Raw genomic sequence first — 27404 nt, forward strand, 5'->3', positions numbered from 1 at the left:
TATATATATATATATATATATATATATATATATATATATATATATATATATATATATATATATATACGACACACATTATAATAACATGGCATTTAAAGTGTTGGTATAAAGCGAATTGATATACCATTACTACTGGCATTTAAATTGTAATCTGCCCATGGCACGATAATAAGAATATATAAACATTCTTTCAACTGCAGGAATATAGATCAATGATGAATTTTTACCTCATTCATTTATCATAAATGACATGAAAATAACGATAAAAAGTATTAATAGTGCATATTTTCTAAATGAAATTAAAATGATTCATAATTTCATCGGAGTCCATTCTTTTTTTCCATTCCCCTCCCCGTCTCGTGCGTAAGGGACATAAAAAGCAAAACTCTGGAGGGAGAGAGAAAAACATATGTCGCTGGACGAAAACATTAAATCTGAACTTGTAACAAGTAACCGACAGTAATCTGGTTCGTGGTAACGGTATGTTTACGCTTTCCTTGGAATCTATGTATAGTGTTCATAATATCAATGATACATAGTTGCAATAGCCAGTCAACACTAGGCCTATATGTTACATTTGTCGGTTACGAGGCACACATACTGCAGCGTATTTAATGCTTGTTGTCTTTGTTTTTTAAACCTATTATAATGTTCTAAAACTCAATTATTAATTAGTAAATATAAAAATGTCCAAATGATCGCCCAGTCCCCCTTCCCCTCTCTGTCTGTCTGTCTCTCACTCCGGATTTTCGTAGCTCGATACGGGTAAAAATTCGTGACAATACGATCGTTGGGGATTTTCGCTTGCTACATTTGGGGCCCCGAGTGGCCGAGTGGTCTAAAGCGCTCATCGTTCCAGATCACTGCCATCTGACCTCTGTCTGCGTGGGTTCGAGTCCAAGGCTCGGCTAGCGTGGGTACGTGGGAAAGCCTGCCAGTAGCTTCTCGTGGGTCGGTGGTTCTTCCCTGGGTTTTCCAGGGTTCTTCCTCCACCAGTTATACTGGCCGCCATGTATAGCCTATCTTGTGCTGAAAAATGGCGTTAAACCCTAGAACAACAACAACAACAATAACAGAACTACATTTTGTAGCGGATACACTCGCAGGGATGTGAGGAGTTCATTCATTCGGTCAATGCACAGTTACCCGCAGCATATCGTAACTCCATTCAAAGTGCAAATATGTGTATTTGTATGAGATATAAATAAAATATATGTATAGTATGTACGCTGTATCAATGATATACCACTCGTATAAATTTTTCATTAACTGGAAACTCGGCAAGCCTAGATTCCTTTTAATGAAAAATTTATACATCTTGTGGTATATCACTGATACAGCGTACATACTATACATATATTTTCAATCCCATTGCAACGTGCTGTCATGATTAGGCAGATACGATGATAAATTGGTATATATATATATATATATATATATATATATATATATATATATATATATATATATATATATATATATATATATATATATATATATATATATATATATATATATATATATATACACACATTGGAACATACATACATACATACATACATACATACATACATACATACCAATTTCTCATCATACATGCATTATCATATCAACAGTGCAGACGGTAATTCGTCCAGCTGACGTATGAGACGTCGTCTTTGTCACACATGCTAAAGAAATATAACGTCATGATGACACCTTAGTACACCCATAAATATACCGGTCAATGATGGTACCTTAGTACACCCATAAAGATACCAGTCAAGGATGGCACCTTAGTACACCCATAAAGATACCAGTCAAGGATAGCACCTTAGTACACCCATAAAGATACCAGTCAATGATGGCACCTTAGTACACCCATAAAGATACCAGTCAATGATGGCACCTTAGTACACTCATAAAGATACCAGTCAATGATGCCACCTTAGTACACTCATAAAGATACCAGTCAAAGATGGCACCTTTGAACATCCATAAATATACCAGTCAACGATGGAACCTTAGTACACTCATAAATATAGCAGTCAAAGATGGAACCCTAGTACACCCATAAAGATACCAGTCAATGATGACACCTTAGTACACTCACATAGATACCAGTCAATGATGGCACCTTAGTACACTCATAAAGATACTAATCAGTGACTAGAGAAAAATAAAATCTTCAAATTTTATGAATAAACACGATTTCCTGATTGGCACTGAATGGCTTTTGTCGAATAGTTTTAGACTTTTGTTAATTTTCTCAGACAGATTTTCTCAAAACAAATGATAAAATGGTTTCGGAATATCAGTCTGACCAACTTCGACTTCTTCTGTTCAGCCACAATTCACACACAAATGGTACATAATAAATGACACTGAGGATAAATGCATTTTTTTAAAAATAAAATAACCATATATGTACACAAAATGATATTTGTATTTGTTTGGATACATGTTTTATTTCCAAGGATGTGTTTATGAGACAAGCGAAAGTAGTTTTTTCGTGTTGGTTTAAGACATTTCGCTTACACTCTTCGAATGAAGCGAGTTACATTGCGAATGCTATACGCCGCAGACTGCACCGCATGGACTACCACGGAATAGTGGAGCTTTACATTCTGAAGACTTGTATGGTCAGTCATATTGTTTTTATACTCCGTCAGTGTATCTATAAGTCCAGGAAAACTTGGCCCAGACACTGAAGAATTAATTGTTGTCGACTGGGTCAGATGTCTGCAAACGAAAGTAATACAATGAAATTTAGTTACATTATTTGCAAATTTGCTGTTAGCACAAAACCTAAAGGCATACAGTGAGCAATATAGATAGTTTATTAGAGTGGTAACTTAAACTGAGCAAATTAAAATATCAGACATGTCTATAAATATTGTTACAAAACAGAATGATTAGTATATTAAATATCAACACAAAGAACAATTTGACATATAATGAGTTCCTTTTAGAGGGATGGGGAGAGAAAACGAATTAATCCTTTTAATTTTATGCTATTATGTACATTAAACGAAAATATTGTTCTCTCTCTCTCTCTCTCTCTCTCTCTCTCCACATTACCTAATAAGGCGTTGTCCAGGCAGACCTTGTGGCTCTAAAAATACTCTCTCAATTTCCATCAGCTGGTCATTCACTCTTCGAACAGCAATGGGGCTGCAAAATAAGTGTTTGCTTGCAGTAGCAGTTAAAGTATGATTTCAGATTTATATTCCCCGCCACGAATGTAAAAAGGGAAAGTAATGTTACCGTTGTCCGTCATTACGTTTTACGTTATGTCATGTTCTTACGTGCTGTAGGGTCGGTCAGTGGGGTGGGTGATATGTATGGTGATTTAGTGGGGCATTCGTGTTCTATGAAGAAGTTTTAGAGTTTATGACGATTTTATTATGCAGAAGAGATTAAGTAAAAGTTAATGCAAATTTGGGTCAGAGGTAAATATTTTGTGTCCATTTATAAAATAGGAAGTTTTTTTCATTATCCTTTCAGATTCCTCATGTTATACCAAGAACATTAAAAAATAAATTTTCTTTCCATATATTTCTACTTGGTATTTGAATGTCCAGAAATAATAATAATAATAATAATAATAATAATAATAATAATAATAATAAACGACTGAACTGATAGAGACACCACAAATCCGCTAACGAATCAAAAATATCAGTTCACAAATAGTCAGCATGTTTGGTCATCATTTCCACGGACAGTTGGGGACGGGATAGTAAACACGTTTGAGCTGAATCTGAATTGTTGTTCAAGTCCGAGGATGACCATGTCATCCTTGACCGGTTTATTTTCTGTGAGTGAGTGAATGGCTGATCATGCCATTTTGTGCTCTGAACTGTCAACGGCACACCTGACAGGCGATGCCACATGAATTTGTCTGATTAATGGAGGATGAGTAGTGAATAGGGATACTTCAGCGACAATGGGACTTCAATGTTAAAATAGGGTGTTTGTACTTTGGCGACAAGGGGAATTTAATATAGGTGGGATAGTTTGGCGACAAGGGGAATTTAACAAAGAGTTGTATAACGACAATGTATTGGGACTGTCTAGGGACAAAGGGAATTGGAGGGTGTGACGTCACGGTACTGGACACTGGGAAAACAATGTTGCAAAGGGCTGACCTCAGTCGGGCGGAACAGTGTTGCAAGGGGTTGACCTGAATACGCGCTACTCTAGGGACAAGGGACACATAGAGACATATACATAGAGACATGGTTGGAGACAGGGTTAGAGACATAGACAGAGACAATAGACATGAATAGATTTATGTACACTGGAGAGATGTACATAAATCTATCCAACAAAAATTCGACTAAATAGTTTTTAGGCAAGAGAGAATAGGCATCTTTTCCAGACAGTTGAGGGGCCCTGAAAAGGGTCTTTTTTTATTAACAACATTCAGTTAACATAGAGTGCATCGCACGGATTTTCTTCTCTTCCCCAGACTTCGTCTGACATCTTGATCGTAGATTAAGACTCGCTTCAGACAGCCTTGTCTCTCCACATAGATCCTTCGTTTCCAAAGGGCCGTCTCTGTGATCTTGGTGATTGACCATGATGATTTGACATGCATGTGATAGTCCGGGTTAAACAGCAACGACGATATGAGGGTAGACGATTCTACGTTAGTCCACATCTCGTGACGAGAACAGGTGAATGGAATGAGGTGAACCGCGGTTATTTATAGTGGAACAGCGAATCGAAACGGATTGAGTTCTTTCACCAATCCTAACACTTGTTACAAAATTCAGTCACAGTGCGGAGTCTGTCTTCGAGTCCGGAGAGAGCTGCATGTGACTTCACATTCCCTATATATGTGCTCAAGAGTTTGTGCGCAGTGAATCAATGCGACATAGTTAGAACATGACGGAAACTAAGAAGGCGATGAATTGGAGTGCACCGGCTGTGGAGACGAGGAGTGGTGGTATAGCAGCGGATACTAAAACAACCACAATCCTACTTCCAGAAAGAGTCTGATTTTAATTAGGATTTAGCGGATTTTCTCACAATAATTTGTTCTGGTACCAGTACCTTCTCCGCTTTCTCATTCCTTACCGCACGTCGAGGATTTTAAGCCGAGTCAGAAAGAAGAATAGGAGAATTTTTTGCAACAGCAGAAAGAAGCAAAACAAGCCTTTCTCATTCAGCAGCAACAACGAGAAGAAGACAAGAAGAAGAAGAAGAAGAAGCAGAGAAGAAACAATTTCTAGGAGAGAAGGAGGACAGTGAAAGTCAAACGGTGAAGGTACTCTTATACATTTTGGCAGAGTTGAGGAGTCTGAAAGAAATTTATCAGACTTCTGTAATACTACCTAAGAGAAAAAGACCTTCCCGAGCTAAACACTCCAATCCCGTCCACGCTCCCACTTCGCCTGAGAAACCAACGCTAGTGATCTCTACCAAATCATCGACAGTAGCAGGTCCAGAAGTAGTCCTTGTCCGTGGGAAAGGGATAAGAAAGTTAAAACTCCTTATTTCCCGTTCCTTATTTATTTTTAAATTGTTTTTTTTTTAAAAGAACAAACAAAAAAAGAACACACAACGGTCCTTTTCAGAGCCACCCATCTCTCTCGAAAAGAGAGTTCTCAATGATTGCCAAAATCAAATAAAACTCGTGTGTTAGTGCGTGAGTGTATGTTCTTATTATAAAAATCAAAACCAAGAGACACTTACGTTTTTCTTTCTGGTATATTCTCTGTAAAAAATTACAATCCAATTTCACAACACATCACTTTGAAAAGTTCATTAGCTTCTTCTTTGTCTTTTCACTCTCTCCTTTTTTGAATTTCTTCACTCTCACGGGTTTTTCCGCTTCTTCCTCACTTTCTTCTCGTCTTCCTTTCTATTCCTTCTGTATGTGTATGGGTTCTTCCTATTCGGAGGGTACTTCTTCCTGTTCGGAACCCCTTGCTACCTCCTGCTCCTGTTGTTTCTTACGGCAGTCTGAAAACTAATGTCCTTTCTCCTGACAATGATAACAGATATCTTGACCTTTGTCTCTCTTAACGCTTGCCTTGCTTTGACGTTGTGGACATTCTGAAGACCAATGCCCTTCTTCTGACAGATATAGCAAATATCTTGACTTTTATCTCAAAAGGAGAGAGAGTAGTCTGTGGTCTTCTCTGAAGGAAACCATTTTATGACACCTCGCAAAGCTTTCATCTGAAGTTCGATCTATGTTGGCTCTTCCCCTTTTTCTGGCATGATTGAGAGTGAAATCAATACTTGGTTGGAAGACACTAGCCTTACATTTATATATAGGGGACCATGACATTTAAAATAGAGTCATTTGACCTTTTGCAATCAAGATGAAACCATCGCACCACTTCATGAAGAAAGGAGAAGAAAGTATGATGCAGAAACATGACCTATAGCCTCACACAGTAGCCGAAGTCTTGGCTCAAATTCATGCCAGCGATTTTGAAGATGACATGAGTGAACCAGAATCCAGGACTAGAAAGTGTACACCAAACCAAAAACCACCACCAGTAATACTTGAAAACTACCACCACATTCGAGAGACGGATAAACTCTCCTCTGGAGAATTTAGAACCAGGGCTTACATGTACATGGTGAAATTTAAAGATTTCAGGTCAGACGTAACGCTGAAGAAAACAGAGGGGTTTATCACTTATTTGTGGGATTTTTGTTAACCACACTTATCGGCTATGCCGAGCCACCGACAGTCTGCAGTATCCCGTTTGGATCGAGTTTAGCAGGCCATCAAAATTGACACCTTCCAAAGTCATCGACAAGATCCAACACATACAGCAGTCCAACGACAAGTTTTACGTCACCGATGGAAAAGCGACACTGTACATGGTCCACGCTTCTCTTCCCAAACTGACCAGACAACGCAGAAAAGTGTTATTGGTGGACAACCTTCGCAGCACCAAACAATGTCTCGTCCAAATTAATTACCCTCAAGACAAGATGTGTTTAGCCCGTGCCATCGTCGTAGGCCGAACGTATGCCAACAAGAACGACACGTCAGAATAAAAAAAAGGCTGGGACAACGTTCGAAAATCAAACCAAGCCAAACACCCAAGAGAGGCAGAACTCCTGTTACAGCAAGCGGAGCTGTCTAAAGACACACCCTGTGGCATTCTCGAAATGCAAAATCTGCAAGACGTCTTGGCTCCACGCTACACCTTGAAAGTGCACCCTCAAGAAGTGGGCTCACCTCTGTTGTTTCGAGATAAAAATTTCAAACACGGAAAATACATTCACGTCTATCATCACGATGAACATTTCGATGTCATTACCAGTATCACCGTATTCCTGGAATAGGGTTATTATTGTGAGAAATGTGACTATGGGTATAACAATCGAGAGCAACACCATCATTGTGGATCGAAATGTGAGGACTGTTTGGCCTCTAAACCCGGTCTTGGCGAAGGACAAAAACGAGTTTGTTGCCCAGCGTGTCGGCGAACGTTTGTCAGTTCTACCTGTTGCCAACAACATCTGAATACGCAAGGTTCACATCAGAAAAGTTCTTGTCAACTCCTGAGATTGTGCCCTACTTGTGGACAAACCATACGTACCAATAGTATCAAGGCTTTTACGTACGTTCAGGAAAGAAACGATGTCACATTTGTCACCAAATCGTGGACTTGGAACACGAATGCTACATTCAAAAATACCAACCTCAATAGGAGGAGGAAGAAGATGACCACAAGAAGAAAGACAATTTCATCTTTTTCAATTTCGAATTCATGCAAGAGACTGGCATTCACATTCCTAATTTGTACGTAGCTCATCGAGCGTGCGAGAAGTGCATCCAAAAACTTATCTTTAGATCTTTAGTCCTTGCCCCCGCTGTAACAAGATTCCTGGAGGACGTGAAAAAACTTTCTGTAATCGAACACACTGGCCGATTTTGCCCAAAGGATCTTAGAATCTATCGACGAAACTTGGAGTCAAGAGGACATCTAACGTTACGGATATTACCATCGCTATGCCACAGTGATGGCTCACACTTTCTCGGGGTACAAGGGTCAATTTCTTCTCAAATACTATACGGAACAAAGTACCGAATGTCCTAAAGTCACTTTGAACTTAGCCAAAATCATTTCCATGCAAGTGGGGCAAGTGCAGTTTAAAGATTAGATGAGTGACTTGGCCAAGCCTTTGAGTCGAATGCCTAAAACATTTGGAATGACAGAAATGGCCAAATGTTATTTTTCGCACTTTTTCAATACCGAAGACAATCAACACACCGTTCTACCCCATTTGCAGGAGACTCACTATTACGACCCCGACAACATGCGCACTGAACAACGCGATGCTTTCTACGCTTGGTACCAAACTCACGCCCTGGACCCCTTCGACTTTCAGGAAGAAATGTTAAAGTAGTGTCGTCCGACATAGACATTTTACGACAATGCTGTGGAAAATTTCGAGAATTGTTCATGGAGCACGGAGGGATAAATCCTTTGGAAAAAAGCCTGCACCATTGCCAAAGCGTGTTCCTTAGTGTATCACAAACGATTCATGCCCGAGAAGAACCTGGCAGTCGTACGCCATAAAACGACCAATTTATTCAAACGTCAAGACTCGGTCAAAGCCCTACGCTGGCTACATTACTTGTGTGACAAGGAAGACAAGTGGATCCAACATGCCAGAAACTGAGGAGGTGAAAAGACCATCGGAACATATTCGGTGGATAGCTGGGACTTAGAAAACCCTAACATCGTGTACGAGTTTAATGGTTGCTTATTTCACTGTTGTTCAATCTGCTACCCACAACGGTACACCCAACATCAGTTTTTACAACGTACCATGGAAGACGTTTATGAGGACATTTGTCAGCGATGTTTAAAGTTAGAACAGCAAGGATACCATGTCGTGGAAATGTGGGAACACGAGTACGATCATCGTTTGAAAACCGAGCCGGAATTTAAACGCATCGTGGAAAGTTACAAGTTGGTGGACGCTCTGAACCCGTGATGCAGTTTGTATGGAAGACAGACGAGTGCCATCTGTTTGCTGTTCCACGCCGACGAGGAGAAAGGATGAGAAATCAAATACTTGGACGTGTTTTCACTGTATCCTTACATGTGCAAATATTGTCACTTTCCCGCAGGGCACCCACAGTTGCATACGGAACTCACTGACGTGGAAGACATTCAACAATTCGAAGGATTGATTAAATGTAAAATTCTTGCCTCCCACGGACTTGTGCCATCCCGTTTTACCTTACCACTGCCAAGGAAAAATGATGTTTCCTTTGTGTCGTGCTTGTGCCGAAACGTGCAACCAAGACAAACATTGTCAGCACACTCAGGAAGAACGAGCCTTGACAGGGAACTTGGGTCAGCATGGAATTGTTTAAAGCTCTGGACCTGTAATGCTAATTGTTAGAACTGTACAAAATTTACCGCTTTCCCGAGACAGAACAATACCATAAGAGCGACGAGACTCAGAAATTCATTTTCGCAGACTATGTGGATGCCTTTTTGAAACTGAAACCAGAAACCAGCGGCTATCCTTCCTGGTGCCACACTTCTGAAAAGCAAAATAAATTAAAAGAGAAATAATTGGAACAGGAAGGCATCACTTCAGATCTCATTGAGAAAAACGAAGGTCGACAATCGTTTGCTAAAGTGATGTTGAATTGCTTGTGGAGAAAATAGCACAACGACCGTGTTTACTCAAGACAGAGTATTTGACAGAACTTTCCCGCTACTTCAAGATGATTCACGATAAAACCAAATACATGAAACACGTGGACGTCCTTCGTGAAGACTCGATTCTTGTCAATTACGAAGAAGAACTGGACTTTGTACAGGCTGACGAATTTGGAAATGTCCCCATTGCAGCCTACGCGACAGCCCATGCTAGTTTATAATTGTACAAAGCCTTACACCAGTTAGGAAATAGTGAGCTGTATTTTTACACGGACAGTTGCATCTACATCGATCGCGTTGGTCACCGTCCCCTGACATCGAAGGAGACCGTTTTTAGGAGCCTGGACGGATGAGCACCCCGAAGACAAGATTCTAAGTTTTGCTAGTGTCGGTCCCAAAATTTACGGCAACGAATACCGGATCCCACAAGGAGAAGTGCACACAGAGTGTAAAGTGAAAGGACTGACGCTAAATTCTCGCAGCAGTCAAGTGGTGAGCTTTGGGGTATTGAAAGAACCCTTGCAGTCTGGAGAATATCAACATTTTAATGTGATGACCTACGAGCCTCACAAGATTATACGTTTAGCTACACACCAAATTATCAGCGACCTTAGGAAAAACTGTATCAAATCGTGTACCAGAAGCGACTGCGCTTCCCAACCACTGCACTTTACCTTACGAACAAATCAATATTGGTCAGGATATCAAAAGGAAAAACGTCCAAGATCGATAGTTCATTGTGACTACAGTCGCCAAGCGAGAAAGATGAATCCTTTTAAAAAAGACAATTTAAGTTCGGTGATTCTAAAGTGGAGTGCGATGCTGTTCCTTGCGATTGCAAGGATGCTGTACGTTGCGATCTCAGCGATTCAGCACAACACCATGGGAACTTCGCTATGACTACTAGTACCAATATATCTACCATGGAAAGTAATGCTGTGCGTGTCAAACCTGATGGATGCGAAATCGTTATTGCGGACTCTTTATTAGTTTTCATTTTTTATGTCATCCACAACGTGAAACCATGCGAAAACCACCCTAGTGATGTCATCCATGCCTGGGCAAACTACTTCGGGTTTCACCGTACCATAATCGAAATGAAAGAAGAAGATTCGTTTCCTGTATCTGAATACTGCGACTTTAAAAGTCGATTCCGAAATTTCCAAGAAAAATGGTCTGTATATCTGGGAGTACCTACCCCCGAAGAATTAGCCTGAGCCGGATTTATTTTCTTGGGCGAAGGTGACAAAGTCAAGTGCTTCAGTTAAGGTGTGTCACTTCACGAGTGGGAGAAGAAAGATTCGGCTTACCTGCAACACGTTGTGTGGTTTTCGCACTGTCACTGCCTACCTTTAGTGGGACCCCAGTAATCTCTTCATGGATACTTTACAAGAGAACATTCGTGGTTTACCTGAGGAGTTGAGTGAACGCATTTACTGAGAGTTTGTCAAAATACACGTCAAACGCAAAGAACAATTGCATCCTTTACGTCACCGATGTTGGAACCACTGGTACCTGAATGGCATCGGAATATTAAATTATTTCAAAGTGTTCCAATTTTCAGAAACTGATGAATCACATGAGATTCATAAAGTATAAAGTGTTGGATGCCACTCAATTTGCTTACAAGGTGACCATAGTACACCGAATTCCAACGGAAGAGTTAAAGGATTACCAAAATCTTTTACACGAACAAATTTTGGTTCAAGTGGAAACTTCTGTGCGACGTTTGTTATTTAAGTTAGTGACTAGACAATTTTGGTATGGTACTGAAAACCGAATTTGTCAAACATTTGATCGAACACAAAAATCAACTGATCGACCTTAAAAAGTTTTTGAAATAATCGAGTCCTGAAAAAGTATGAAATCTCTCGTCTTGTCTGTCTTCGTGTCAAAAGTGACATTCCCTTCACTACGGCTACCTCTCCTGTCCCTGCTTCTTCTTCATCCACTTTCAAAGTCATCGACGAAAAGTTCAGTCGTGTTTGTAGTGACGCCTTGTATCTTCGCCATCTCTTTAACATGTTAATTGCTGAACCGAAAGGTTCAGGCAAAACCGAATTTGTCAAACATTTGATCGAACATAAAAATCAATTGATCGATCTTCCACTTCAACGTATCGTGTGGTGTTACAAAGAGTGGCAATCGGCGTACATTCTCCTGCGAGAAAGTCAAGGGGATTTCCTCTTGTGTTTGAAAGGCATTCCTGGCGAAGACGACGTGATCGTTTCTGATCCCAGTCAAACCCATCTGGTCATTTTCGACGACATGTTAGGAGAAGACGAAGAAGAACTTAAACTGGTTTACGAGCATTACGTGGTCTTGCTTAAAAGTGCAAGTGTTAGCCAAACAGTTAAGAACTCCTTGGCTGACTCATGCGTACGACGATGCCACTCAAACCTCTCACGCCTATTTACTCGTGGATTTAAAACTCACGACCCACGATTATTTGCGATTTCGTACCCATCTGTTTCACCACTGGTGCCAAGATGGAAGACCTGTCGTGTACAAATCCCCATCGACTTAAAAAAGGTACATGAAAACCTCAGACACTTTTGGTATGTCTCACGCATCGTCAACATGACGTTCCTTCAGTCTCGTCTTCTCGTCAAATTGATTCGTGCCTTGTACGGAATCACTCACGAACAAAATCCACAAATATGTGCTCTTGTCTCAGAAGCCAGTCTCAGAGAAGTCTTACGATGGTTTATGGTGACAGCATGTCAATTACTGCAAGGCATCATTTACAGTCCACATCAGCCTAACGCTTTTTTGACAGAAGGAAAGTAGCCTTGACGCAACTGGCCGATCCTCGCATCAACACTCAAACCAAGAAGCAAATCATTTTGAAACCTGGAGGTAGCGGTTCACTATTCTCTAGGAGGTGTCATCATTCGCTCCCTCTTAAAATGGGATCCAAAGGCCCCAAAAGTCATCCCCAAGAAAAAAGCCGCTTTCTGACCTAAACGTACTCAGAAGAAAAAGAGCAGTGGTGTCAAAACCAGAAAAAGAAAAGTCCACAGAAAAAAGTCCCCAGAAAAGCCCCAAGAAAACAGCTTCTACCCGCAAGAGAGGCACTACAGTCCGGGCGCAACCTTACATTCCCAAGCCACGATCTGCAGCCATGGTGACCGCATTCCCAGTAGCCTCAGGTTCTTCTACTTTACCGTTGCTAGCGATGCCAGCCAAGCACAATTTGACACCCGTTCTTCCCTATTTGATACAAAAATGGAAACCCGTGTCTCCAGGAATTTCTCCTCCATCGGTGACACCCTTCTCCTCTTTATCTGTTGAGGCAGTTGCCAACAAATTACCTGCCCGCAGAAACAAAGTCCAAGAGAGATCGGGCATGTAACAGAGTTAACTGGATTTATCCAAGTAAGAACTGTCCCGATTTAGTCCATTGCGAACCTCTTTACGTCGAGTGATGCCTGTCATAGAGTTGATACTTTGTAGCGACAATCAGTGACGACGCATTCCATCACAATAAAAATGACCCAGGCAAACGATGGGTATCAGTATTTTTGTGCTTCAGAATGCAAGAAGATGTCGCGTGCCAGAAGTGCACACCATCACCCTCATCGTTCTCCTGTCCAGAAAGGAAAAGGAAAAAGAAAAGGACAGTCTCGTCGTTTAACCCCACATCCGAAGAAACGCTTAACCAAGCATCGATGTCTACACCGGAAAAGACACCATCGTCCAAAGAAAAGAGAAGCAACCAAAGTGGAGGATCGTCTGGTGATATAAAAAGAAATTCGTCACATTTTTGACGAAGACATAGTCAAAGAGCTCGTCAAAAAGACTGGTTACAAGCCCGTCGACCTACTACGAAAAATAAAATAAAAGTGTGTGTGCCAAGTAATCGATGTCAGTGTATTTTTTCTGTGCCCCGGAACAAACAAAGATGTCACCCCCCAGAAACCACACTTCTTCTACCCCCAAAGGAAAGAAAAGGAAAGGACTCCCTCCTCGTTTAGCCAAGCATTGGGACGTTTTGTCCAAAGCCCCTCCACCCATGCGAAAACAACTCATTCAAACCGCCTCCAAAGACATCGTCAGTACTGTGTGTGAATGTTGCCTGAATGTCATGAAAGGAACGATACCTTGTCTTAACATCAGAAAGAATGCTTAGCCAAGCATCAACACGTTCTTCGCCAAATGGTCCAAAAGAAAATACCCATCCGTAAAAATAAATATGTTGGTGCAATGTGGAGGATTTGTACACATATTGTTAGCACCTTTGGTGAATATAATATTGGAAACAATTATTACAGGACTTGTGAAGGGAGCTGGTTCACAAGGGATAGGTCAAAGTTAAAAAGAATCAAGAAGATAAAAGGGGCCTCTCGGGTCAAAAGATCACAGACGTGACCTTTGGAATCTGATGCAAGGAAGAAAAATGAAATTAGTGCCTTACAAACGATGGATGGAATTCCATTGTTGTCAAGGACAACGCACTCCGCATTTACCTTCCAATCCTCATTTGAACGAAATGACCCAGCTACAAGACGAACTTCAACATTTGATGGATCTCGGCGATTTGTCAGAAACGGAAAATCGCAACGGTACAGTCAAGTGTTTCAGCGAATTCAACTCTTTCACCAGAAAGCTTTAGACGAAACAGTTGGACCGACTCTGAAAGATTTTAAGACCCTGATGAAAAGTCCACCACCACAAGCCTCAATGACCAAGACAGACGCAGCCTCACGGATACATGAGGAAGAGGAGGCATGAGAAGTCTTTCAAACATTGTCAGTGGCTCCCATCCCTAGTAAGATTGCAGCGTCCTTGTTGACCCCTTCCCCCACACGAGAAGAACTCAAAGCTTGGGTTAAAAAGATGATACCCACTGCTCCTTCGACAGAAGTGAAAACGAAAGAGAAACCAGAAGTGAAAAAAAGAAAGCAAAACAAAAGCCACCCCATTACCACCACCACTACCGTCGACTTTATACTCCCGAGTCACGTCGGACACGTAAATCCGTTAAAAAACCACCACCTCACTCCATCCAGAGTAGCATCAATAAAGATTGGGTGACTTGTTAAAGAGAGAGTTCTAATGGAAAATATGTTAGCCAGCATTTACTACGATCCAGCCCATCCTGCGGGATACGGAGGAGTTGAGAAATTGTATCGTAAAGTCGACTTAGAAGTGTCCGTTTACCTCAAGTGCAACGATGGTTACAAGAACAAACCACGTACACTTTATACAAACCCATTCGAAGAACATTTTCCAGAAATCGCCCCCGAGTAAAGGACATCGATCATCCATGGCAATCCGATTTAGCTGATATCTCTTATTAGGCCACCTAAGATTGTAGCTGCAAATATTTGTTTTGTGTCATCCACGTCTTTTCTAAATTTGATCGGGTCGTTCCATTGACTTCCAAATCGAGCACTGAGTTAGCGCGATATCTAAAACTGGTGTTGAAACAAAGTGGTCGTAACCCTCTTTGATGGCAAACTGACAAAATCACCAAATGTTTGAACCAAGCTTTCCAAAGAGAATTAAAGAAACGAGACATTCATATTTTCACAACCGAGAATCCCGAAACCAAAGCTATGATTGTGGAATGTTTTCAACGCACCTTGAAAGAACGCATGTGGAAACATTTTAAGCATCAGCACACTCTTAAATACATCGACGTCTTACCGCACCTGGTCGAAGTTTACAAGCAATCTTACCATTGGAGCATCATATGCGGCCCGCAAGAAGTGACTCCCGACAACGAAGTGACCGTCTTTTTGAGCGCCTGTTTTGTATGTCCCCGACTACAATTGTCCCCACGAAAGATGGAGTGTAGACGACGGGAGATCGGGTGCGCATCGGCAAAACCAAACACAGTTTCGACAAAGGTTATTTACCCAACTGGATCACCGAATTGTTTCGTATCATTGGACGAGTGCCTGGTCGTCATCCTGCATCTATAAATTGGAAGACATGAATGTAGAAGTGTTAAAAGGAACCTTTATTTACAATGATTGACCAAAAAGGAAAACCAAGTGTACGACTTCGAAAGTATTCTCGATCAAAGAACCCGTAAAGTGGGAAAATGACGTGTCAAAGACGTCAAAGTACGTTGGAAATGATATCCTACCAGTTTTGATTCTTGGGTCGACGCTTCGCAAGTAATCGACTATAAAAAGAAGTGACCATCATGCCCTTCAACACAGCCTCAACCACGACTGTGACAATTCCTTCTCAGAGTTCTTCTGTGCAAGATTTACAAAAGCAACCCTTGTGCGTGTGATGTGGAAAACGTGTGCCTAAAACACAAATCGTCTTTTCCTGCCAAATCTTTGTGGTGTATTGTATCGTCGGTCTGTCATTGCCAATTTAAGTTTGCAACAAGGAGACAAACAAATGTGAACCATTTTACTGAGCAGTTGCATCGGTTACCTTCTACCCAATCCCTTCGCTGAAATACTCTAACAAAACAAGCAAAACCCTCTATAGGACACTCCTCTGATCTCCAGTGACCCCTCGGACAGTAGAGCTCTGGAATTATGAATAACCAATTTTTCTTAACTTGACCCAGTAACAGTTCCATGGATGTGTTTCCCCACAAAAGGTTGTGCTGTTTCACGGCTAAAGTACCTCAGGCTATCCAATTGGACCACGAAGCGCATTGGGAAGTAACTTTGGTCGAAATGTTTCACCCTACACAAATCAAAAACATCACTGAAACTCAAAACACCTTTGAGGTCGAAGTTCTTAGCGACCAAGTGCAACAATACTTGAATGAAAACAAAACTGTAGATGCCTTTAGGAAACGACCAGTGTCCCCTGATACTCCACGGTACATCTATATTTTGAAATTTCCTGCAGGCTATTATTTTAACGGTCAACATCTGGTGGATACTATTGCCTCCAAATTCAATGCGCTGTTTGACAAAGCCTTGGACGAATCAAAACAAAGTGGTGTCACCATCGAGTACCATAAAGTGACTTGTCGCCTCCTGATGTAATTTTCGGATGCCAAAACGTTGCCCATTACATTTTGTCCTGGATTGTTTGACCGTTTGGGTGGAGACCTCATGATGGTCAAGGGTCAACTCATGCCACCCATTACCAATAACTTGAATTTTGCGAAATGTTTCCGTTACCCTGTAGAACTGAACCAAGGATTAAATTTGCTCTTCGTATACTCTGATGTGGTGGACTACAACGTGGTGGGACACACATCCGCATCTTTAGCGCGAGTCATTCCTTTCAAAGCGGATTCTGCAACGACCAATGACGAGGAAAGTGGAAACACCTATCACGTTTTTGATTATTAAATAACAGAGAAAAATGATGCACCGAGAATCTTGCGAATGTTCCAAGTCGGAACTGGATCTGTTTGCCATGCCACCAACTGTGATGACGATGCAAGAATCCCAATGGGTAGAATTTCATCCCGTCTATTCTTTGACGATCTCAGCCCCCTCGAATTTGAAATCAAAGGATAGTCTAAAGATTAGATCGATCTGAATAACAGTTACTTGTACCTGAAAGTGAAAATGATCAAAACGGACGACACCGCTCCGGAAACCGATACCAGATTTGTACTTGAAGAACAAACTAGTCATCAGCAGCATGGATTCTTACCCTTACCGAGCGTAGCTCGAAAACCTCTTGACGAACGAAAAAGATGCCAAGAATACTTATCTAGATGCTGGTGTCGTATGGAAACCTCACAAAGCAGGCAAGGACAAGTTTAACGACACAGTCCTGACAACAGCTGACAATCCTCACAATGTGGGCTTTAACGACCGTCGAAAGTAATCCTGCAAGGACGTAGTTTAGAACTGATGGATCGTTTGCATTTGGACATGTGCTTACAAGAAAAGTACTTGCTGAAGGGGGTGGATATCCGCCTGAGACTGAATCTCAGCAGTACCGTTTTGCATCTGATGGCTAATACCAACGAGGACAAAACCATCATCCATGAAGCCAGACTATACGTGCGACATGTGGAAGTGTTACCTAAAGTGGGAAACGACATCAGTCACACTTTGAGGAGAATGACCGCCAACTATCCGATACAACGCGTGGAAGTATAAGCCTTCACTATTGCCGATGGAGTCCGATCCATAATCGAAGATCATCTGTTCCAAGGACAGTTACCCAAGCGTTTAATCATTGGTATTGTCAGCAACGAAGCCCTCAAGAGAGCCGTCACTGCCAACCCTTTCGAGTTTAGGCACTACAGAGTGTCCAAGATGGAAGTCAGTCGCGATGGCAAAACCTTGTGTACACGACCCATCGAACCTAAGTTTACCGAGAAGAATTACTTGAGATTGTACTTGGCCCTGTAAAAAGCCACGGGACAGTTAGGGACCAACACCAGCCACGGCATTTAGTACTACGATTATGCAGGAGGGTACGCTTTGTTGGTTGTTTTTTGGTTTAATAAAAACGTTATCGAAAGTGAGTGTTGGTTGTTTGTTTAAAAAATTGTTATATCACTATATATGCTCCTTGACTTCTCTCTATACCTCACTATGAGATGAGTTATAATTTTCCTACCCAAAATCCGCAGGGTTGTTTTCTATCGCGTCCGCGCTTGAGACATACATGCGCGGCTCACTCCAATCTGGCCTTCCACTGTTGACTCGTCAACACGTAAAGATGTCTTCCAAACTAGCAAAGCTGAACGCAGCCCATGTACATTTGTATCTAGTCAGTCAAAGCCTGATGTCAAGGCCCGAAGAGTTTGAAAATGCCAGGGTGCTGAGAGTGGCACAAGACCTGATAGAAGAACTCTTTAGAGAAGAAATAAAAAAGGAACAAGAATAATGGGCAGAGAAGTACAGACTTCAGAAGCAGCACCAGCAGCAACAACAACAACAGCAGGAGTTGGAGAGAGTCTTTGTCGACTGCCGTGATGACAGTAAAGAGTTCTCCTTCCAAAGAAGCGGGCATTATCCTGTGGGAAAACCTGCAGCCAGACGGGGACACGATAAGAGATTGCCTAATATTTCTTAACCAAAACAACCCTTTTCAGGGCTACCCCAAAAATCTAGAAAAGACTTACTAATCTATTGCCAGATTTGTCTGTATTTGTGTGTTGGTAGATTACAAAATAGAACTGTGCCTATAATGTGTGTGTTTGTAAGTGATGGGATAGAAGTGTGCCTATAAACACTTCGTTTCCCTGACTTTGTAGGATAATGAATGTGCTTGTTTTAGGATTGTATGTATGAGTGGTAATAAATTGTGCTTTGTACGTAAAAAGTGGACGTGAGTGTTTCTTTTAGGTCCGCGCGGTCTATATTTTCTATTGTGGTGTGGGTATTGTTTGTTTTTGTGTAAGGGGGTGTTTTACTTCACGTCCGTGCTTCAGACATATAAAACGCATCGTTCGTCAGTCTGGCTACCCATCGTCAACGTATCAAGATTAAAGAAAATGAGCAGAATTGCCACAACTGTTGGAATTCCAAATTCACCTGGAGTATGCCCGCCGTCTCTTGGATGAGCTAGCCATGGAGGCCATAGAAGAAAGTGAAAAAATAAAAAGGAAGGAGGAGGAGGAGATAAAAAAAAATGGGTTAAAGATAAATACATCTTTAACCCTTTCTCACACATATGCACGTAGTCTGCCAAAGGACGCGCTTGCTTTAACACTTCTGGCATTGATTTCATCATCGATGTGGACTGCACATCGCATTTTGCTGCCGAGATAGGTGAAATTGTCCACTGCCTCAAGAGTTTGCCCATTTACTGTGATGGTAGTCTGTACACAAGTCTTTCCTGGTGCAGGCTGCACCAAATCTGTCTTTTTGGGAATAATTACGAGACCGAAATTGTCATAAGCTGAAGAGAAATGGTTCATACTGTGTGGTATGTCAGACTAAGATTCTACATTAAAGTCATCAGCAAATAGGCTGAATATGATTCAGTATCAAGACATACCGATTTCAAAGGCCGCTGACCAGTACTACGGCTGGAAAAGGCATAAGGTATTATCTTATCACAGGAACAATGGTAAATTTGACGGACATTCTTTTACATCTCCATCGCATAAAATGGATCTCTACCATACAAATTACTTTTGTCGTTCTATGCAGAATTTTATTTTATATTTCAAGTCTAATACCCAGTTTGAAAGTCAGGGAATATTTAAAAGAAAATATAGTATTTCTTGCTTTAAATCACTGAATATTTTCATCCACTGGTATGGTCCTTTCGATTCTTTAAACTAAATCTTACAATTCAAAATCTAAATTGTAAAAGCAAATTTTTATCCTAACCAGCTCTCTTTAACCTTCTACTCCTTGATATTTGGTCCATATATCCCCTCTAACCATTCAAAATTTAACCTGTGTTTCGCTTTGCTTTCCTCAATTTTACTAATTAATTAATTAAATAATTAACGTGCCGAGGAGTATTAGTATACTGCATTACCTTCACACATTTTAAGTTTCTGAGTTAAAATTCGAAAAAGACTTTCACTAATAGTTACTCCACCCATACACTTTATTACCCACGTGTATCTAACTCTCTAGTTTTGGCTATGTGTGTCATGTAAAATTGGATCGGTCTTGAAGATTTATTTGTTGAGACCTGCGATCGTAAAATCGAATCGATACGCTGAACGCCTTTGTAAAAACTTGAATTTAAAAAATTCACACGGAAGAGGAGGAGGAGGAGGGGGATTTTGGTTCTAGGAGACCTGAGTGGTCTCAAGTAAAAGCCAAATCTGCCCACAGGAGGCATTAATTGGGTAAATTTATGACTTAAGTTTACGGATACATTACACTTGTACATAGAAGGTAATGAGACACCGATTTGTTTACAGAATAATTACCATTTGTTTATATTTATAAATTGTATTACCAGGACTTGTCAAAAAGTGAGAGATGACATAAAAGTAGAACTTCGAAACATCAAGTGCATCGGGCAAAATTTAACGTTCGTATTTGCCATTGTTTGGATTTTTCAGGGTCGCAGAGAAGTGAATTCTTTTAAACTATACTTACTCATTTCTGTTTAAGTTCGATACAGATATGTGGAAAGCAACCGACTCGTTGTGGAAAAATTTGACCGCTTTGCGTAGATGCTCTGTAAAATAGTAAGGTGCGTATAATGATATTTGTAAATAAATTGTATGTGAATAAGGGTCACGTTTTAAACATGCAATACCTGAGAGAGAGAGAGAGAGAGAGAGAGAGAGAGAGAGAGAGAGAGAGAGAGAGAACATATGTGTTTGTCTTTCACGGGTGCATGTGAAGTTGAGTACAGTGAAAAGTAATACCGGCAAGTATGTGATGCCGTCTCATTTGGTTGTCCTTTGTTGATTACCATACGCGTTGCGTAAAATTAAAATAAAAAAGAAAAGATATAACGAACATGAAAATTAATTATGTGATTCAAAGTTTAAACATGCGCTTTTGGACTTCTGTTTCTTTATTGAAAGGTGCGACCTTCTGAACTTAAGTGTTTAATTAGAGCTGAACATTCTTATGGCCTTAACCAAACTGCTAACATTATTACCAATATCAATTCCGCTGTTGATGATCTCTTTCTGATACCCGTACCAGAGATTGTCTGTGTAAAGTTGCAGAACCTCAGAATACTCTGTAATGTTGAATGGAATGATCATCGAATCCGCCAGTGAGCGCAATAATTCTCCGGACAACTTGCCTACTGTTGCATGTAACTAAGAACATGTGGAAACACGTGTCAATTATTAACATCAAGTAGAAATACTGATTTTTATAAGGTTGAAAATTAAAAAAAAAAATCTTCATTTTATTCGTTCTAGCTTAATACAACTGAAATTCCAATAACATGTATGTCATTTCTGATAGCAAAATGAAGTCGATTTGTTTTCATTTAAGCTTGAATTCAGTGATTTCAGTAAAACATGCTCAAATGGATTATTTACATAATAATACCAACATTTATTAGAAAAAAGTAATATATTGTATTTCCTGAAATGTTTATATATATTGCAGAGAGTGAGTTTATTGCTGGCGCAAAGGAAACAATAAAGAAACATATTAGTATATAGCAAAATAAAGTTAAGACAAACAAAACGAAACAACTTAAATTCCTTACAATAAACCCCGGATCAACCAGCTTATCCACGGCATAGAAGGTTTCGTAGCCTGTGTGATACAATGGGTAAAAGGCAAGGTTATTCCCGACCTGAAATTAATATATATAAGATTAAATGACCATGGCTGGGTATTTATCGACGTGTAAATTTTACCTAATCACTTATAAAGTAAATAAAATCCGAAGGACTTTATGTTAACTTTGTGAGCACGTTACCAAAGGTAGGCAGCAATACCGTTCCCTTTAAGATACAAAGTTTCTCGATGAAGCTCATACTATACTGAGTCGAGGTAGCGTCAGCTCCATTTTCTAGTGGACTTAGGTTTGCTGTTCAAAACGTAAGACTACGAAACGAATATTTATGAAAGGTCGGTATTCATTATTTCATAGGAACTGTAGAGTCGAAAAGATTCCTTCCGATAAAGACTTCAAAAATTTGTCAGTGAGAATAACAATTTCAATTTTAAATATTAGCCATTACATTGCCAAAGTTTTATGTTGTTGAGAGAAAAATGCTGTGGACGTAGGTATTTCTGCGATATACATACTAAGTCATAGTCATATCGGAAGTCTGCACACGGAATCCCGGCATACATCTGAAAAGTGGCATAGTCACTTCCTGCACCGACTATTGGAATCCTGTAAATTAGTTGAATTTGTTTTTACAGAGGTCAGTAGTTATTATTGTGCATGACAATGCGTAAAGAAAAGTTAAATATTAACTGAGATATGAGTTGAGGGTTTGTTTAAATGTATTTTAAAAATACATTTCGAAAACATCGACAAATGTTTAACAAATTTAAATCGCGTCATTTTTGTGTAAATAGAAGCAAATCTATGGTATAAACACATTTTATTTAATAAATTAGGTAAAAGGAGTAGAGCTAAAAGTTTCAAAACATTGGATACGCCTTTCCCCATACAAATGCAACTGAAAAAATGAATCAAAATCACAAGACGCAGATCTATACATAATGGAATGACCACATACATGAATGGCATAAAAAAAGTTATTTTGTTTTTTAACATAATGGCTCAATTTCAGCCAAACTTACAGTATTATAAATTAAAAACAACAATGTCCATGATAACAACGACAATAAAAAGACGAGTAGATTGGCTATGACGAATACAATAACCAGAAAACCAACCTTTAAGATACAAGAATCTTACTTACCATGGCTTGTCATATGTTTCATTTGTATTGGAGTTATGCCAGGGACGCCGCTTTAACCATGTGTCGTAAACGGTTCTTCTTCCGGCTGCGATTTCAGTAGGATCTGGATTGGGAACCTATGTAATAAACAGAGAAACTAATTTATACTAATTATGTCATCCAGTTCGTTGATTTATGTGAAAATTATAAATGATAACGAAATGAACAGTTAAATTCTATCCCCTTCATGAGTAAACGAAACACAAAATAAAGAATATCGACATATAATAAAAGAAACAATGACATTAATAAAGAATCTAATCTGATGATAAATGGGAAGTAACAAAATCCGCAATTCGTTGCGAAACTATTAAAATACTCATAAAATGCTTATTTAAGATTGGGAAAATGCCCCCGATATAAAAAAGGTAAACAGAAAAAGCAAACAAAATTGCAAAAAGAAATATCCTTGCAACAAGATACAGTGAGTTTCGCTGGAGAAACACATAAGTAAACAATAGATGGAGAGAGCTTTGACAGAATAACAGGATCAAACTAAGCGAATTACGCGAAGATACATTGAAAGTAACAATAGATAGAGAAAAAGTATTACAACTTAACTTTGAACCATAAATTATGGACTTCTACTGTTACGAGTCTATCCTCTTAAAATAAATAACAGAAACGACTGAAAAGTAAGCAAGCTTTGTAAAATTCAGCAACTTTTTATTTACGTAGAATACAAGTGAAAACAAAATTGATATTGAGAATTAAATCCCAAAATAATCACAAAATTACTGACACAAATCCTAATAATTTAAAGTTCTGAATAAACTGTAGTGAAGAGCTAAATTAATTAAAACGTTGAAGGTGTTGGTATGCCTGTGGTGGCCTGTATTGTGTTGTTGTACCAAAAGTCTTTTGTTGAAACACAATAATCTAATTTCAGGCATGAACTCACTATACATCCCAGTGAATTTCTGTATCCAAGAATATTATTTTTTTACAAGCACTTTGTATTTCCAAAGAAAATAATCACTGAATTAAATATTATGAGGAAATACATTCCAGCCCAAATGAATGTCTGATCACAAGAATAATACAAAATCGATTCAGCTGCATCTTAAAAGCACAAATGAATAATCTGTCCAATAACAAGATAATATAGTCTTCTACTTCTCTTCCGATTACAATTAACATTTTCTATTTAAAAAAAAATACCCAATTGAAAATAACCTTCTGGAAAGTTCATAATGTTTACAAAATAAAATCGTAGTTATAATTAGCAGTCTGTTACTAAAATAATAATATATAACCTAGACTATGTCAGGCACACCAGGTAAACTGCAGGAGAATTCCAGTTACCTATACCCAGACCCAAATATTACTTATATTAATAATGATCCTGATATTAGACCCGGACACAGAGATTAATTTAGCTCAGTATTTGTTGTTTACAGAATAAACATAATCAATAATTCAGGTGATAAAATAAATTTGATTTTGGACATGGTTATGTCCAGCCTACAATGTTACATTGCAATGGCATATAATAAAAAAAATCTAACAAACAATGAAAATTAAATATACAAAACACTACAACTGCATTGAACACTGGAGGGGTATAGATCTTGTATTAATTATACAATTATGAGTGATTTTGTATGTTGTAGCTTCCAAAATTAATATTGAAACTGTAGCTAAGCATATTGTATATGTATGGATCATTATTGACTGATTATAGTAATCATGAATGAGATAGAAGTGAAGAAACATATATTAGTATCGGACTAACTTCTGTAATATTTACCTTTCTGGCCGCGGAATGCATTTCTCTATGCAGTGGAGGCGATCCTAAACTTCGGACTGTAAAGTTTCCTTTGAAAAAAAGGGATCAAACCGTTTCAGACTTGGATACTTTATATATGTATTGTCCATTAAGTGTCTGCATTTTAAGCTAGGTTTGTTACTGGAAAAATGAGTAAAACTTCAAAATTATTATACTAGAATGACAATATTTTCCACAATGCTGCTGCTGGCGTACAAAATTGTAAATGGTTTTCTTTTATCAAACACATTTTACATGATTAAGGTCTGAATAATTTATGATAATCTCAGTCATTCCCTTTTGCTTACTGGCTAAAGAAAACAATCAAAATGAAACATAAAGATCAATATTTTCAAACTTGCCATTCATGTATATTCGATTCCGCAAGAAGTAGAACTTGTTAGATATTTAAAAAATTAATATGAGAGAAAAGAAAGCAATAATTGTGTCAATGTTCCGTACAGTGAATCAAAGGTTATATATATATATATATATATATATATATATATATATATATATATATATATATATATATATATATATATATATATATATATATATATATATATATATATATATATATATATATATATATATGTGTGTGTGTGTGTGTGTGTGTGTGTGTGTGTGTGTGTTGGCAGACAGTTCCTTCATGCCTGCGCAATGGACCTATTAGGTGGAGTGCAGTCTGCGCAAACTGGCCCAAGCCTTTAAACCTGGGGTTCATCTGCCATGGCCCAGCAAGCCAGGACGGTGACAGCTAGTTTATATCGGAGGTTCACTCTCCTAGGCAGATGGCCAACCATGGCTGAAGAGATCTGCCTTCCCTGCTAGTTTGAACCATATCTGATCAGCCACAGCCGCAATCCACTAATATATATGGTACCGAACACTTGGCCGTTGATCTGTAGACACCTTCCGCTCTAGCCGGTGACTTCCCTGTAGAAGTTCATATGCCTAGTGATGCAGTGTTAACATCACCCCCTCAAAGTCGTTTGGCTCGCCAGCTGAAACGGTGTACCGTGGTATGCCAGGAATGATTCCTTCTTGGAGGCAGATGTGAGAGATTTGGGAGATGGGTGAGGACCAGTGAGTCCTTTCACTCAGAGAGTACAGCTGCCAGACAACAAAGTACTACCTCTGTCTAGAGCCCCCTATACCCCTTATATAAAGTATGCACCTTTCAAAACATAGGTGTGAAATTTCATTGTCTATTTCTGATGAAATAAGAAAATAATATAAATCAGAGGTATCTAAACAAAACAAACAAATTAATGAGCTACTTCATAACACGAATGTTAATTTACTTTTTAGACTGAGTCAAGTTTACAACTAACACTTACATCATTATGTATCCATATAAACTCAAGCTGGTTATGTCTATTATAGTTTGTCTTCCCATTTTGTTATGTATATACAAATATTACACGATAAATATATTGCTGCCCTTCTACTTTCAACCGTTCTCTATCCTCTGTGTCTCCACAATTATGCTTTGTATTTTATATCATATGTCTACTTTTAGACCTGTGTTGGCAATGAAGTTCAGTTATACTCTGTTAGTTTAAAACAGAGATAATTCATATTAAGAACACAATTGAGAAGTCGACCGCTCCGAGGGCCTAAGCATCGGGTGCGGAAGGTCATGGGTTCCAGCCCCAGCCGTGTCATAACAATGACTTTGAAATGGTACTTGCAGCTTCCGGACTTGGCGGTCAGCATCAAGAGGTTAGTGTTAAGACTGGTCGGCCTGGTGTCAGGATAATGTGACTGGGTGGGACATCATGCTACATGTCTGCGGCATGATGCCCCAGTGCTAGACATCACTATAAAGTGCCACACTGCAGACATCGTATCGATATTACTTAAAAATTGTTAAAAGCTACGTTAAACACACACACACACACACACACACACACACACACACACACACACACACACACAGAGTCTTCCTTTTTCACGGTTTCGTTTGAGACAAACCAGCGGAAATCCAAATATTTTGCTGGTTGTTTTTGCAAAGGAAATATGAACTATTAAACTGTTAATGGTGAAAATAAAGAATTTTACGACGCATGTCGAAGAAACGTCGGACTTAGCCATATTCATGGGATAATAAATGAAAAACTATGCAACTGTAAAACTTGGACTTTCTCTATTGCATCTGCAACATTTATCTCTGCCATTGTAATAGCCACTTTCATATAACGGCTGAAGGCAGTTTGTTAGGAAAGAGCTTTTCTTACAAGATAGACCAACCGGGAATAACAAAAGATTTTCACATTGTTGCATAACATTCACTCCAAACCCATGAAAACTGTGGCAATGTATGGTGTTGGGTAGACATGCATGGTGTTGGGTAGACATGCATGTAGTTGGGTAGACATGTGAAATTATAAAACATGAACAATGTCTATATGAATACAAATAAAAACCAAGATTCATAATCTGATATACTCTCTTGTTAAGGAAATTCGAAACATTCAACGATAAGGAACCTTTCTCATCCAACAATTTTATCATTGTGTACTAAAACTATTCAGAAATCAATGTGTTCTTTCTAAGATTTGCTCTCTATTGACTCTGTTAATTTATAAGAACATTGACGAAATGAAGCTGCTTTTAAGACTATTATGAAATTGAATTCCCCAATTTTCTGCACTTTCTTTCAACTCCTTTAGAAATTAGTGATATTTAGAATTATAACAAGGGATTGCAATGAAACCTGAGTAAACAA

The 27404-nt window shown here is 39.2% G+C and overlaps 1 protein-coding gene across 1 annotated transcript in view; it reads right to left on the minus strand.

The window, feature by feature from the left end:
- Nucleotides 1-2433: 2433 nt before the first annotated feature.
- LOC149808166 (N-acetylated-alpha-linked acidic dipeptidase 2-like) overlaps nucleotides 2434-27404 on the minus strand; it is a 70661-nt gene continuing 45690 nt past the window's right edge. Inside the window, exons 11-18 of the mRNA XM_089974055.1 lie at nucleotides 24653-24720; nucleotides 22864-22979; nucleotides 22235-22325; nucleotides 21687-21776; nucleotides 21120-21285; nucleotides 20606-20687; nucleotides 3061-3153; nucleotides 2434-2721 (exon numbers count right to left, since the gene is read on the minus strand). Of these exons, the coding sequence (XP_089830181.1) occupies nucleotides 2514-2721; nucleotides 3061-3153; nucleotides 20606-20687; nucleotides 21120-21285; nucleotides 21687-21776; nucleotides 22235-22325; nucleotides 22864-22979; nucleotides 24653-24720 (914 nt within the window). The 3' untranslated portion in view covers nucleotides 2434-2513. The remainder of the gene's footprint in view (nucleotides 2722-3060; nucleotides 3154-20605; nucleotides 20688-21119; nucleotides 21286-21686; nucleotides 21777-22234; nucleotides 22326-22863; nucleotides 22980-24652; nucleotides 24721-27404) is intronic.

The sequence above is a fragment of the Sinohyriopsis cumingii genome, chromosome 1 (genome assembly GCF_028554795.1).
Source record: "Sinohyriopsis cumingii isolate HCF-2022 chromosome 1, ASM2855479v2, whole genome shotgun sequence".
NCBI lineage: Eukaryota > Metazoa > Mollusca > Bivalvia > Unionida > Unionidae > Sinohyriopsis > Sinohyriopsis cumingii.